The 15,289-nt window shown below is 55.3% G+C and overlaps 3 protein-coding genes across 3 annotated transcripts; 1 reads left to right on the forward strand and 2 right to left on the reverse strand.

Annotated features, from left to right (window-relative positions):
- Window positions 1-414: 414 nt before the first annotated feature.
- Window positions 415-6,103, reverse strand: LOC34618877. The gene is made up of 11 exons (XM_026334397.1): window positions 5,814-6,103; window positions 5,328-5,406; window positions 4,088-4,182; window positions 3,828-3,924; window positions 3,578-3,666; window positions 2,916-3,216; window positions 2,703-2,752; window positions 2,116-2,179; window positions 1,724-1,940; window positions 782-1,013; window positions 415-667 (listed from the first exon to the last, which is right to left on the reverse strand). Exons 1-11 carry the CDS (start codon window positions 6,014-6,016, stop codon window positions 415-417), a joined length of 1,680 nt encoding a protein of 559 aa, XP_026190182.1. The 5' UTR covers window positions 6,017-6,103.
- A 3,359-nt stretch (window positions 6,104-9,462) lies between these two features.
- Window positions 9,463-11,061, forward strand: LOC34618878 (protein FMP42). The gene has a single exon (XM_022732194.1). The coding sequence runs from the start codon at window positions 9,463-9,465 to the stop codon at window positions 11,059-11,061; it is 1,599 nt and encodes a 532-aa protein (XP_022588085.1).
- Window positions 11,062-13,235: 2,174 nt separating this feature from the next.
- Window positions 13,236-14,807, reverse strand: LOC34618879. The gene has a single exon (XM_022732195.1). The coding sequence runs from the start codon at window positions 14,805-14,807 to the stop codon at window positions 13,236-13,238; it is 1,572 nt and encodes a 523-aa protein (XP_022588086.1).
- Between the last annotated feature and the right edge of the window lie 482 nt (window positions 14,808-15,289).

The following is a 15,289-nucleotide window of genomic DNA, read 5'->3' on the forward strand; positions in this document are numbered from 1 at the left end:
TTTTTTCAGTCGGAGGCGCGCGGCCTTACGCGCAGGATGGGATACCTAAAGTTTCCACGGAAAAATGTGCCGCTATCATCGCTTCCGCACCAGGCTTTTGGATGTTCATTTTGCTCTCACTATGTGCTTCTACTCCTTAAAAAAGGCCTTGTAGGCCGCTGCGGCCGACTGCCCTTTCCCCTCGTTTCTGTCTGCGGTGCTGCTCTTGGGCTTGTTGCGATCAGCCTACTGTGTCGTCGACTCAAGGCTCTGGACAGTCGCCACCCATGTCACCTTCAGGCTAAGGACGCTGCTCTCCCCGCCTGTTTCTGCCTTGTCTATTCTGCTACCCACTCCCGTTCTCGCGCTGCGCAGAAAAATCTGCTCTCACCTAACCCCCACTCTACGTACAACACTGCATGACAGTCCAGGCCCTCAGGATTCCGAAGGCCTACAGAGCGTTTCTGCCGCTTCTCCTACACCTGACTGCGGCGCGGGAAGACTCTCTAGCTGCCCGAGCTTCTCCGCTGCACTGTGTCTCTTAGCAGCAGCAAAGGCCTCGTATGCTGCCTCGCGCACCAGCTCCCTTATTTCTTTCTCCTTCTCAGCATAGTCCAGGCTCCACCCCACCGCCAGAAGGGTAGCGCTGTCCAGCTTAGCCTCCTTTTGCAGCAAATCATCCACTTCCCTGTGCACAAGCAGCAGCAGGAAGACTCAAAGGAGTGTACAGATAGGGTGGTCTCAAGCTCCACTGTGAGAAACTCTGCCCTCAAACCCCTTCTCCGTGGCTCAACAGCCACACCTGATCTTGGAGAGGATCCCCTCTACAACAGGTCTGAGTAAGAAATCGACGTTTGTAAGGGCCTCCTCTTCTTGAGACGTTTGGGAGCCTCGCCCCGCTGCTCCCGTGAAGAGAAGGGCCCCCTCCTCCGAGAAGTACTCAGGCGTCAAAGCAGGCAACAACAACCCCACCAAAGGAGGCAGCACTGCCCGACTCGCCGCCGCGAACGCCTCGAGACGCTCTCGTAAAGTCTCTGCAGCATTCAGTTGGAAGCCACGGCCAGAAACGAAAAGTTGCATGTATCAAGCACTCAAAAACCTTGCAACGCGCCATCCTGCGTTTGGTGATGCCGTCTCAGGAGAGTCACGCATGCGCAGCTTGCATCGCATCGTGGAAGCCTGGAGCCTCACTAGGCCTCATGACTTCGGGGGAAGGGAGTGCTTCCTACCGGGCTGCATGCTAGGGAGAGCTCGGATGTCGGCTGCGCGCTGATCGGAGGCGGGGGGGGGGGGCAGCTGCAACGCGCTTGCGGGCTTCTCAGGGAGACTGTGAAGCGAAGCCAGGAGCTGATCTGCACTGATGCACGCTGCAAAAAGCGACACACACAGAAGATCGAAGCTCAACGGGCAGTCTGACTGAAGCCCTATGCCGGGGAAACGCCGTATCTGAACGTCTTTATGCGAGCGGCCGGAAGCGCATGGAAAGGCAAATCCTGGCAAGACGGTGCGGCGCTGGTGGAGCACCTCCGTCATGCAGTCAAAAAAACGCATGCACGCCTTCTCGCTGCAGGACAGAGCTAACCCTCACCCTCGCGAGAGAGAGAGAGACTGCCATGAGGCACACAGCAAGCGGAAAACAGGTGCAAGGAGAAGAAACGAAAGGAAGAAGAGAAGCGTTCCGAGACGCCTACACACAAAGGAGGGCACGGCGATATTCGGGACGGTTGAAGCTGAGCGTGCTTACTGAGAGCGACAGCGGCAGCCACAAAGTCGTTGCACGCAGTGGCGAGCATTTCGTGGATAGCAGCCGCAGCATTGAAGGTAGTTTCAGAGACCCTTGGCAAAAGAAATGCGAAAAAGCCTTCATCTGCGGGGATGGAGGGAGCTGTGCCGGCGGAAGCGGTGTTGCGGGGAGCCGCTGCTCCCGCAAGACGCAGCAGCTGGAAGAAGGAGCCAGCTACCTGCAGCAGTCCGAGCAGCACGGGAGCTCTAGAGGACGGCAGCTAGAGGGGGAAGGAGCAGCAGGCAAGAGAAGAAGGCCCCCTCCAACAACAGCGACAGAGAGCAGTAGCAGCACAACAACCGAGGGACAGGAAAGGGGACGAGAAACAGCACGAGCAACGTCGCCGTCATTACCCCGGGAAAGGCAAGCTGCCGTTCGCTTCGGACAAAGCGACTTTCATAAGAACTCAAGATGTCGCTGAGGGCAGGGGAAAGGAGAAAAACAAACAACGCACAAGATCCCCCAAGGCTCCCTAAAGGCCGCATGCGCATGGCGCGAAGTGCGAGAGAATCGCCCTCTCACACTCACAGCAGCACGCGAAAGAGGATACGTATGTATATATATGCACGCATGTTCGCAGCGTTTGAAGGAGAGACGCCGCAGGCGTGGGGAGGCGCAACGGGAGTTTCGCAGCAGCACCGACGGCCTTGTGCAGGCACAGCATGCGTGGAGCTACTGGCGGGTAGGCTCAGAGAGAAAAGTTCGAGGAGGAGGTGGCGGAGGCGAGTAGCAAGAAGTGCGTGCATGCACGTATGAATTTGGAAGCAGCACGACACACACGGTCTAAGGAAGTTCGCGGACTCAAGCGACCACTCAACTCGGTGCGGCGGCTCGCGAGGTGTGAAGGGAGGGTCGGTCAAGAAGAAGCATAAAAAAATTGCTTGATCGTGCATGCTACGAAGGCTTGTTCTGGCCCTAGAAGGGCCCCCATGAGACGCACTGGAGGAGAGTTAGGTTCTTGATGAGGAACAAGCTGACCATCAATGAGACCTGCAACGCGCATTCGAAATCGACAGCAGAGCACTTTTGGCATTTCCAAAAGGCCGTGTTGAGTCTGCAGTGCAGTGTCCTCTCCAGGCAGAGCCTGCATGCGCTTGGGAAGAGACACACGGCAGCTGCGCAGCGCTTCTCGCTTCTCGGGCAAGAGCCATACCTCGACGTTGCTTGGAGGAGCCGAGAGAGCGGCTGGCAAAGTCGCTGCCGCACACGCCGCTTTCCCCGTTGGCTCACTGAAGAGAGGCAGACGGGCTGCCCCCACACTGCGAGCGGCAGCGTCGAGAGAAACGAGACAGGCAGCCAGCACGTCGCTGCAGGCGGCATCGAAGGGGTCTCCTGCCGCTGCAGCCGCAGATGAGCCGCCACTCTCCCGGCTCCTGCTGCTGCGCTGCAGCAGCAGCAACACCAGGTGAAGGGCCCTGCGAACTGGCGGATATGTCTGCTGTAATATCCATTCCCTCAAAAAGAAAACACACACACAGACACAGCCACAACGCGCACACAAGGACGTCTTCAGGATCGCTAGTTGCCAGCAGCCCCTTGCTCTCCAAGCTCCTAAACAGGCTGCTTGCTGCTCTTCTGGAGTGCAGAAGGGATGGAGGAACGAAGGGGAAAGCCTCCCTCCATGAAACCACCTGTCCCTGCCGCTCGCCAGCCAAAAAAGCGGCAAGGTAGTCCTCCGTAAAGCCCTGCCACTCGCATCTTCCCACGACTATCCCTGCCCCCCTACTCTTTCGCCGGGAAGGTGTCGGAAGAAGACACCCTACAGAGCCGCCCAGTGGTAAGGAGCTGCTGCTTTTCGCCTTCCAGCTTGCTTACTTCGAGAGCTCCTGCGGATTGACGGCGTAGCGAGAAATCTCCGCATCAACAGTTACCTCCAGACGGAAGAAGAGCCGTTCTTGCACGTCCTGCGAAAAAATCGCAGAAGCGACGGCTGCATGAAGCGGACCCTCGAAGCGGGCCCAAAGCAGCAGCAGCAGCCGCTCCACCAATGCCACGCGTCAAGTTTAGCGACAAAATAGTGCAGAGGAGACGAGTGCAGCACCCGCACATCACAACAGAGCCGTACGATAGTGAGTTGATACAATTTTTGCAGCAGCGGAGATGCATCCGCAGAGGCCTCTTGCGCAGCCGCTATCTCAAGCAACAAGGTCTCGCGGATATCGCTGCACGCAGGCACACACGCCTCCAAACCAGCCGCCTTAGCCGAAACATCCAACGTGTCTCAGCTCAGCAGATCGCCAATCAAAGCCCGCTGTAGCTAGCCCTGGCTAGCCACAGCCAAAGAACTCCCACGAACGGGGACGGCAGCCGTTATTGCCGCCTTACCAAAGCTCTTCGACGCTGCTGCATGCCAGGACTGCCGGGAACAGTTCATCATACGTCGCTGTGGCTAGACTCTCCAACAGGAACCTTAGGGCACCCTACGCGAGGCAGCAGCAGAGAAGCAACAACGCGCTAAACGCGGGTGTGTGCGCCTGAGCAGCAGCGAGCCACCAAGTCTCCCATCGTTTCCCCCGCTTCTCTCCAATACCACCGTCCACTTGGAGACAGCAGCGTGCCAGCAAGCAGCTAATGAGTGCGCAGAACTGACGCTACACGTGCTGCAGGCAGGCACTGCATCTCAAGCCCTCCCCGCTCCAGCTCTGCGGATTAACAGGGGGAAGGAAGAGGAGGAGGCAGCTCGTCTTCTTAACAGGAGCCCCCTAACCTCGTGAGTTGGCGAGACAGAGAACGTTGCAAAGAGATCTCTCTCCAGTCCGCAGAGCGATAAGGCGCTTGCAGCGACCGCACGGGCCGCCTCGGGCAATGTGTCACTGTTTCGCAGAAGGAACTGCGTGCAAGCATCTCACAAGTAACACTTGACGCCTTCGACACACGTCTTGCTTGCTTCTGGACTCGTCTCGGCGACAGCACGAGAAGGCCTAACCCCAGGGAAGCAACGTGCGAATCGCCTGCCTAATTCTGGAATTCAAACGCGCTTTTGCATGCCTGTGTCGGGGGTTAAGTGACCCAGGCAGACCATAATAAGCCTCCAGTGTATCTGCTCCCCGATTCGTTGGTTGCTGTTGGACGCTTGTATCGGCCTTGCAGCGAGGCGCGGCTGCTGGCCTTCTTAGCCGTCCGCAGTGGCTCGTGTCATCTGTATATCTGTCTGTATGCCTGTCTCTCAGTCAGTCAGTCTGTCTGTCTGTCAGTTTGTCTGTATGCCTGTCTCTCAGTCAGTCAGTCTGTCTGCCTGCCTATTGCGCCTTGTTGCACCCCTCTGAAGGAGGCTGTCGTCTTCCGTACAACGCACAGTAGCACTTCGCCCTTAAGGGGCATGGCAGAGCAGACACCCTTGCCGATTGTAAGCTGCAACTTCCAAAGCTTTTCCCACCAGACTGGCCTCCCGAATTCTTTCCCCACGGGGCACAGTTCTCCTTACCCCTCTGCGCTCAGAATTTTTATGCGTTCCCTTTAGTGCCTCATCACGCCCCCTTGCAGCCTCCTTTCTGCCACAGCCTCCTCTCTACAGACAGCACGTCACGACGGGCATGCCCGTGCTAGGGACGATCAGAACCCTCACCTGCAAGTGTTTTTTGAGGGACGGGAGGAGCAGCCGCAGCCGCATGGCACAGTACTGCTCCCTTAGCTGCTCGAGCGTTCTGAGGCGCACCACAAGGCAACTGCTAGCACTCAATTCTCTAAAAACTCATCCTTGGCCTGTAGCACTCCATGGCTGAAGAGGCAGCAAACAGCCCAGCGCGGCCAGGCAGGCAGGCTGACTAGCCGCTGCAGCCGCAGGGAGAAGGGGTGCATGCATATACATAGGCAGAGAGGAAATAGCAGCTGGAAGCTGCCCAGGACGGCTGTACGTGTCTCTCTCCCCTACTGGTACGGCAAGCAACAGAACCTTGCTTTCCTCCCTTCCTGCCGGCTATCCCTTCGAGCCAGCTAGTTGCTTAGCAGGAGGGCGGCAAGGGAAGGCACCCTCCTTGTGTGCCTCCAGGGGAAGTTGTTAGCTAGCTAGCTAGCCGCTGTGTGTGTCTCTTCAAAGGGCAGCCCGCTGTACCTGAGGTAGGCGTCACTGCATCCTCTAGCCTGCCGCTCCGTGAGAATTTGCATAACAGGCCTTGTAGCTGCCATCAGGACCTCAAACTGCACATGAAGCACCGAAAGATCGAGACTCTCTTCTTCCTGCTGCTGCTCTTGCTGCTGCTGCTGCGCCTGCTTCTCCTTGAGCCGCTCCAGCAATAAGTCTTCTGTGTGTCGCATGTGCTGCAACGCGGCAGAAAGAAGGAGCGAGAGACAGCGTGTCCGAAGGGCCTCATAGCCGCAAAGGCTAGCCTCCGCCTGCAGGAGCAGGAGCAGCAGAAGCATTCGCACCCATCGAAAAGTACAGCGTGAGGCACAGAGTTCTACAGAGGAATGTGTGGAGGTGTGTGTGTAGGGAAGGGAGGGATGGGAGGAAAGGCAAAGGACGATTCCCAGCTAGCTGCCCCTGCTTTTTCGCTTTGCGCACAGCCACTGCTGGAGGGAGAGACGTTCTCAGGCGGAAGAAGAGAGAGTATTTGCAAGGTGTGAAGCAAGAGGCAAGAACGGATACCCCGGAAAGTGCGTGCGAGATACACAAATGCTCAATCCAGGAAAAGAGCATGTATGAAAAGCCTCTTTTGCAGCTCCTTTCGGGGGAGGACAGAGGGCATTCCCCCGTGTGTGCTGCTGCCGCGCAAAAGCCGCATCCCCCTGAAAGGCTACCAAGGCTCCCATGTTGGTGCCTACGTCTCTGTAGTCCAAGTGCGACGCGAAGAACTGCAGGGCGTCTTCTATTCTGTCGAGTGCCTTCTTGATGACAGACACCTCCACTGCCTGTCGAGCTCCTAGGCCGCCTCCCACGACAACTGGAGGACTTCTCAACTGCTGATTCAGATACTCTAGTTGCGTGTAGTGACGCAGCCGCTGCTCTACGCACTTCGCCAGCGCCTGAAAGAAACGCAGCGGCAGCCAGCTACACACACGCCGCACCAACAGGTCAGCTCGCAGCTGCGAACGCGAAGAAGCATTCACACTTGCACGCCAGGAGAGCGAAGACACACGAAACACAGAAAGGCGAAACAAAAAGCGGCAGGCTCTGAGGAAGACCGCGCAGCGCATAGCCATGAAAAAAACGTTGATAACATGGGATAGAGCTGAAGGCGTCAGCGCCTCTTTCTCTCGGTGTGTGTATATGTCTGTGGATGTGTCTGTGTCTGTGGATGTGTATATGTGTGTGTATGTGGATGTGTAAGTGTCTGTGTAAATGTCTGTGGATGTGTCTGTGTAAATGTGTGTGTATGTGTCTGTCTGTGTATGTATGTCTGTCTGTGTATATATGTCTGTGTGTGTTATTTGTACTTGCGCTTGAGTCTGTCTCTGCAGCAGGTGTTTGAGTGCCCCCTGCAGCCCTAAGCTCGAATGCAGGAGCTTCTCTCTCGAGGCGTGAAGGCGCTGCCTCCTTTCCTCTAGACTCGAAAAGAATCCAAGGGTTGCACTCAGGGGAACCAACACGGAGTCTAACCTGCGCCGCAGCACGCCCCGCCTTCTAAAGCAACAACCCTCAACTTTTGCTTTCTAGGGACTTAACTGAAAGCGACATGCCCTTCTGCGAAGGAGCATGCATGCATGCGCAGTGCAAAGCCTCCCCTTGCATCCCTGGACCACACTCCAAGACGGGCAAATAGGCATCGCTTTAAGTAAAGCTGTTGCGCTCGGCTCGCGTACTCTTGAAGAGGCATCTGAAGCTGCTCTGTCTGTTGCTTTTCTCGTTCTTCAAAGAAAAGCACAGCCAAGTGGAAGGACGGCTCCTAAGAAAAACGCAGGTGCAGCAAGCAGCAACTCCTCAAGCCATGCGTCCAAGAGAGCGAAGGGTTGGACAGGGAGTCAAATAGGCGGGCGACTGGAGAGTCAAAGCGACGCAGACGCAGTGACATGAAAACACATAGGCAGGCTCCAGGCAGATATTTATATATATACTCATACACTCACACACACATAACCATACACATTTACATTGACACACTTGTTGCTGCGCCTCAGTAGCCTTTTCAACTGCAGCACGGCTGGCCTCAGCCTGCTGCAGTTGAGGAGATTGTTCTGTGTCGATTGGCTTGGTGAGCGGGAAGAACCCTTGAAGACCGCCTGCCCCTCCCCAAAGCGCTTCTAGGGCGTGCTCCTGCAGGTCGCTCTGCGGCGGGTGATCGCGATGCATCTTCTGGGGAAGAAGTGCCGCGCTAAATCACATTAATAAAGTCCTTCAACTTCGGCAGCAGCGACATGGGCGCCTGGACTGCCGAGGTGGAAGACTTCGTGCCTGCGCATGGGCAGGGAGGGGGGCAGAGAAAGCCGCAGGGAGGAGAGGGGAAGCCTTAGCGGAGTGTGCGATGAGGCATGAGCGTCCTGACGGCTGCGAATTTTCGCCGTGCAGATGGACCTGATGAGGAAGGGGGAAGACGATAGGGCTCTTGAGTCGTGCTGTGGTGGACAAGGTTCGCTACACCCGCCACACACCACGCGCACATCCGCGCATGTCCTCTCTCGTGGACCGCGTGCAGGAAGCAGAGACGAATATCAGACTCAAAAACACGAAAGACTAATGTTCGGCTGCAGTTAGCGGTCTGCGTGGAGGAGGCATGTGCCGCGGCAGACCGGCGAGTACCTCTTGAATTCAGCCCGCTCCCCGGGGTCTCTGGCAAAATGCAGGTAAAATTGCAAAGGGCGAAGCGCGCTGAAGTTGCACCTTTAGCAAAGGAGGCACAATCTTTAAACGACACGGAAGAACGCTCATGAAAGCAGCTCCTCCTGCGATGAGCTGCCGTCTTGCAAAGCCCCCGCCACCACCGACGGGTGTGGGATACCGCCCCATGCGTCGTAGGTGTTGGGGGGTTCCTCTACGGCGCGCGGCACAGCAGATCTACCATGAACCTGCACGCTTCCACCGTTTTCTGCTTCTTTCTTCTTCATGAAATCGGCCTCTTTATGCGAATTTCCTTCATTGGGCTTCGTGGGCTGTTCTTAAGCGCCGCCGGGCTGCTTACGGGATCGCGTATCAGGCCCCCCGCCTGCAGTTCTTCTGGCCGCTGTTTTCGCCTTCATAACGCGCTCTCTCTGCCGTTTTGGGCCTCTTTTCCTGAAATTCCTGCCTGCCAAAGAGCTTGATCTTTAGTGCAAAAGGCGACCTGTAAGGGTGACCCGCACCCTGTAAGGTCTGGCAACTGCGTAGCGGCGTCATTATCGCCCCACAGGACGATTTCCAGGAGCCCGCGCTCTTTCTCTCTGCTTTCGCCCATTTTCTCCCCTTTGCTCTACGCGCTTCGTTGTCTGTCTTCCCGCTCGCGTTGCCGGGCCTTCTATTCCTCCCCGTATCGTTCCCTGGCAGAAACTGGTTACTGCTCTTCGCCCGCACGGTTTGCGGCCGTGCTTCCTTCCTTCCCCCCTGCATTTCGACAGTCAGCCTCTCGCACTTCGGGCTCGCTCTCTCTATGCATTGCTGCTGCAGCTTCCAGCTTTGGAACGAATTCCTCCGCCCCAAAATTGCCGTGCTCTCTGCATCCTCTCTACATCCTCTCCACATAGATATATATATGAATACATTTATTTTTATATTTATAATCTGTATCGACGTACATATTAAGGCATCCGCACTCATTGCGCGTGGATCTATGTAGCTTGGTTTCCGTGTAAAGATGCCCGTTTCAGCACATGACGTGTCGCCTTCTTCAGCCCCCTTTTTGAACGGCGGGCCCCCCGGCGCCCATTTCGCCTGCGGAAAGGGAGATGGAACGCCATGGTGGCGGCTGAATGGCTGGAGGGGCTGTTGCTGCTGCGCACCGCGCTACTGGGTTGTTTCCGCCACGACGCTCATGGGGTTGCTGACGGGGAGTATATACTTTGGGTGGGCAGCTCTGGCCTCCATGATGCTCAAGTCCGAGAGCTTCTCTAGCATGTGTTCAAAGGATGCCAAGGGCCACTTCATCGATGATGGGAGGAACGCGAGGAGCTTGGCTATCTGCGATGCGCAGGACGCTGCGGTTCAACACCTGTACTCCATTACGCTGTTCACGATGACCAGTGTCAGTCTTGCGGCTGGCGGTATGATGGATTTCTGCGGACCCAGAACCACAGCCATCCTGGGATACTGTCTGAGCATCCTGGCGAGCTGCTGCCTCGCCGCTAGCCGCTGGGGGGGCGACGTCTTTCTATACATTGGATTCGTGCTCCTGGGGGCTGCTACGGATACCGCTTTCCTCCCAATCATGAGCAGCGCGCGTCTTTTCCCAAGCAAGAGCGGTTTCATCATTTGCATCTTGGGAAGCGCTGCCTCTGCCTCCTTCGGAGTTCCCCCGCTGCTAGAATTTCTTGCCGATACCATGGCGCTAAAACACCCGCTGGACATCTTTTGGGGGTATGCGGCGGCAGGGCCAGGGCTGTGCCTGCTGCTGACCTGTATCTTCTTGCCGAACTCCGCATTCTTGGAAGGTGGAGGCGAGCAGCCGGAAGCCTCTCCGCAGCAGCACTACCAAGAGTTGGTGGACGCTGCAGAGAAGGAAACGGCGGCACCCGACTCGGAGTATCTCGTCTCTTCCGATCCTGCAGTCTTAGAGACGCAGGAGCGGCAGCCCAACTCCGCATGGACGTATGTCTGCTCCTGGGAGTACATCATTCTGGCAATTTACTTCTCGGTGGTATCCTGCGCCGTTGTGTTCTACCAGGAAGCGCCAAGCCGCTACTTCAGCCCTCAGGTGGTGCGGGCATTGGAAATAGCGCTGCCGCTCTCCTTCATTCCCTGCGCCGCGCTGGGATGGCTGGCAGACATCTGGGGAATTGTGTCAGTCATGGCGATCGTTACTGCCAACGGCATCATGGCGTACGCGTGCGCCCTATCCGGAAATGACTGGCTGGGATATATTTCTGTTTTTTGTTTCATGGTTTTCATCGCCGTCTATACTAGCCAGCTCTTTGTCTACACTGAGAAGCGGTTCCCTGCGGTGCACTTTGGCAAAGTCATCGGCTCTATACAGCTAATTGGAGGCTCCGTTGCGTTAATCTGCAACCCCGTCTATTCTGCAGTTGCGGTGTCGCAGGTCATCTCCCTTGAAGATGTTACTTATTTTATTATTGCATTCCTTCTCACGCAGTACATTTGGCTCCTCTACCTCTGGCGAGTGCAGAAAAGCGAAGAAGAGGCCCTGGAGCAACAACTGAGTGATGTTGGTGTGCAGCTGCAGAAAAAACTTCAGCTGGAAGCTCGACACACGCAGACGGAGGAGGTGTCCTTTGCCTAGTCATTTAGCAGAGCGAAATGCGCCATCGGCGAGTCGAGCATTCATGATTTGTCACATTAGTGTCGTTTCACTGCGGAATTTTATGGCCGGTCACGTGAACAGTCAATGTACATATTTTACCGGAGTGCCAGTTCGCGCCCGCTCTCCGCTGTGCAAGTTGGCAGTAGCCGTTTGGGCATTTCCTGCGGCGTGTCACGTAGGCGGCCATTTGCAGCGCTGCGGGTTTTTGAAGCTCTGCCGATACGATCCACCATTTAAAGGATTGTTCATAAGCAAAATTTCAACCCTCAGGTTTTGAAATGGCTTGTGTGGACTGTCGTGTCGGTGGCAGGCAGAATTTAAGCATACCATACCCAAGCTCAATGCTGCGGGACAGAGCGCGACGGATAAGTTAGTGCCACATGAACTTTTAATCATCAACACCCACCCTGTCGCGCCACAACTGTGCGTGCATACAAGCCTGCTTCCACCGCAAAGCAAAAATAGCAGAATTTGACCAGCCGCACGCGGGTGTTCAGCACAGCAAATTTTTGTTGCCCCCAGCGCGCATTAGTGACCCACCTAGGCTAATTTATGCGCCAGTGATAAACCCCGAACTCGCGCCGGCGATCCAAGCAATTGCACCCGAATTGCATACACAGATCAATGCGAACCCGCAAGATTACAGCCCCTCAAGGCGGGTGTACTCGAAACAAGCCTCAGTCTTGTTCGTGTGTTAACAAAGGTTGTTGATGTGCCGGCGATAAATGTTATAGGGAACAACCTAGGGAGCAATGCTCGGACGCACACGCAAGGTGTTAAATAATGAAATGAGAACAGTTTGCTGGTGCGCTGTTTGTACTAAAAATACCGCTGAGGCCCTGCGGGAGAAGAGCGAGCGAAATAGGGGAGCCCAATGAGGACAGCCACGCTAAGTGTGAAGCCAATTTACAGGATGGCATGGCGCTCAGCTCTAAACGGGCCCGGCATTGTGTCGAGATACTGCCCAAGGCTGTCTACTACGGAAGCGCAACTTAAATGCCTGCTAGTGCATGACACAGGCAGCGATCGCTGCTCTCCGAGTTGCTGCATTGCATCCCGAAAGAGAAGCCGAAATTCGCGCTCAGTTTCTATGCCATTTCCGGTTGCGGAGCAATAGAGGCCCCCTTCTAGAAGCCTCATGCGGATGAGGCGAGAAAACGCCCGAGCCGGTCATGTTGAAGGCCACAAGTATTTGACTTCGTACTGTGTTCCGCTCTCATGGATGCACTGTTTTCACAATCATCGCCCCCCCTTACTTGCCAAACCGGCATCAAGATTCAATCAACGCAACCCCGCCACTAGGCCCTGCCCGTTTCCAAGGGCCCTGCGTGGCGCTGCACTGCTACAAGAACAGACCCCATTCCATTAGAAAACAGACTTGTTGAAACGAAGGGCACAGCTAAATGCTGCCTGGGGGTTGCACCCAACCATTAAAACGTACGATTCACGAGCCACAATTCTTCAAACACAACTCCTTGCCAAACAGATATACCCGAGACTGCACAACGAGCTCGCAGGTCAAATATGGTTCTCCATACGAACTCCCGAACACCAAAGGACGTCATATCAGCTGGCATGCCGGCACAGAAAAGCATTTGAAGCCGAAGAAGCCATCTTGAACTCCTTGCGCGTAATCCAAGAAAGACCTAAGGCCGTTCGCATTCCGAGGCCAGAGCCAGCGGTCCCTGGGCTCGCAGTACACGACTTGCAAAAAGGAAACTTCGCGGTGCGGTCGAAATGTTTATTACATAGCATCTCGCCGGCGTCGGTTAACAAGAGAGCCTCCATGGAGACATATTGAACACACTGGACGTCGCCTGTCTCCTTTGTTCAAAAGAGTATATGGGAACCAAGGGACGGATGGAAAGCAGTTCCGAGACGCTAGCACCAAAGCACTGCTCTCTAAAACTATTGTCGCCCCACATCAGTTGTCGACCCTAGAACCCTGCGGACTTGATAGGGTCCGCCAAATTCCCTCTCTTCGCATTGCAGAAGAAGTCCACTGACGAGCATCAGCCTGTCCCCGCCTCATCTTTTAAATAGATCACAGCATGCCTCTTGTAACTCCTGGGCAAGCTTGAAATGCAAATCGCTCTGTGCAGCTACCTCGCAAAGCCGCCAAAAGCCTCACTCGGTGCCCTCCCCCCCCCGCCTCAAGCCAGTGCATCCTCGATGCACCCCTGGCTCGACTGTGGCTCATGAGAAAGATCCGGATTGGTAAGCTGCACATCTATGGTGTATTTCTGCTGTCGCGCAGAGCCTTTGCCGCGTTTCCCCAAGAAAAATAATACTGTAATCCATACGAACTGCAGACACAAAAGGCCGACCATGATGCCTTGCACGATGCCGAGGCCGTTTTTAACATCGGGGTTGAGGGCGACACCCGAGTAGAGCGGGTTGCAGGCGAGAGAAAAGAGTCCTCCCACCATCTGAATTATACCGATCAGCTTGCCAAAGTGGTCATACGTGAAGTGCTGCTCAATGTATACAAACACCTGGGACGTGAAGATGGACATGTAGTTTGTGAAGCACAAGACGGAAAGGTACCCAAGCACTTCGATGTCACTGAAGGTAAAGAGGTACATCAGCAAGCCCGTGATGTTGGTGATGAAAATAACACGGAGAATGCCCCATTTGTCCGCCAAATACCCCCACATGATGCATGGCAGGAAGGAAAGCGGCAAGAGGATCTTTAGGAAATTGCGAACCGATACAGAAAGCAGCCGGTTGTGTGCCTCTTGGTAGAAAGAACTGGCCCAACCAACGCCTACGAAGTAGATTGTAAGGACAATGTATTTGGCGGAGAATAACTGCCGCCAAAAGCTTGCACCCGGTATAGCACACCTCGAATCACCATGTGCTCTCTCTCCTGCAGTCTGGCAAGCCGCTGGACTGTCACCACTCTGCTTGCCCTGGGCAGCTTCCGTGCTGCCGGCGTCTTCCTCGTCTCTGAAGTCGATGTAGCCGCTGCGCGGAATGAAGAGAAGAGCGAAAAGAAGACACAGTCCAGGCCCCATTCCAGCGTACGCCCAGAACACGTTTCGGGGTGAGCTGACGTTCAGGCTCTTGCAGATGGCTTCAAGGATCAAGGGAATGGCGAAGGAGGCCGAAGCGGCACTACCCAACAAAGTAATGTTCAGTCCGGCGCTCCCAGGAAACAGACGGGTGATGCACAAGACCGGAAGAAAGCCCATGTCGGCGCCCATGCCAATGAAAACAAAACCTGCGTACAGCGCTGAGTTACCCACAGTTTCAGAGCTTGCCAGCAATGCCCAGCCAGTAAAGTTGAACAGCTGCCCGAGGAAAGCCGTCATGAGAGGCCCCGCAAAGTCCATCATAGTGCCCGCCACGGAACTAAAAGTTGTATGCACAGCCAAAGTGATCGTGTACAGATGCTGCACTGCTGCTTCCTGTTCATCGCATATAAAACCCTTATCCGCAGTCATGTCGTCGATAAATCTGCCGTCGGCATCTTTGGGACACAGCGCAGAGAAGCTCTGCGCCTTCAGCAGCATCGAGGAGAGGGAAGCCCATCCAAAGTAAACGCACCCCGTCAAGAAGACGTACAACAAGTATATCAGCAAAATGACGTATCTGTTCAGTCCCCATGGCGTCGGCTGCTGCGCCCCGGGAAGATCACTCCGAGGCACTGCAGATTTTAATGACGACCATACTCTGGCGCCCGTTCCCTTCCCACTGGATAACGAAGAATCTTGTGCTTTCATGGTTGCCTCTGACTGCCACGTCGAGATCACACGGGAGAAGTAGATTGCACGACAGTGCGGCGATGCTCAAAAAAAGTTGCAGTAATTGTGAGTTCAAATTCGCCTCTCAAGGCTGATAAAGCATAAATGGCTGCCTTCAGTAGCAGTAGGTAGGTCCCCGTCCCCCGGTGAAGACCAACGCGTTACGTAGCGGGTCTACCGCCGTTACTCTCTCTCCCGCACAGCGGGCGACCGGGGAAAGGCAACGCTTGCTTTCTTCCCTCTCAGTATAAACAGCGAAAAAAAAAGCTCAGCGCTAGCCACAACTGTCTAATAATTGGGTGTACTGTGTAATTTTAAAGTCCCCTGCGGAGGGCTCATGCATTCGCCCAAAAATAGCAGTGCGGGGGATGGTCTCAGCCCCACAGCTCGCCCTGGTACAGCACCACTATCAAAGGCCCACACTTCCAGTCAACAAGCTCTATTTGTTGTGAGCATGCCAT

The sequence above is a fragment of the Cyclospora cayetanensis genome, unplaced genomic scaffold (genome assembly GCF_002999335.1).
Source record: "Cyclospora cayetanensis isolate NF1_C8 unplaced genomic scaffold, CcayRef3 CcayRef3_contig_41, whole genome shotgun sequence".
In the NCBI taxonomy this organism is placed as follows: domain Eukaryota; phylum Apicomplexa; class Conoidasida; order Eucoccidiorida; family Eimeriidae; genus Cyclospora; species Cyclospora cayetanensis.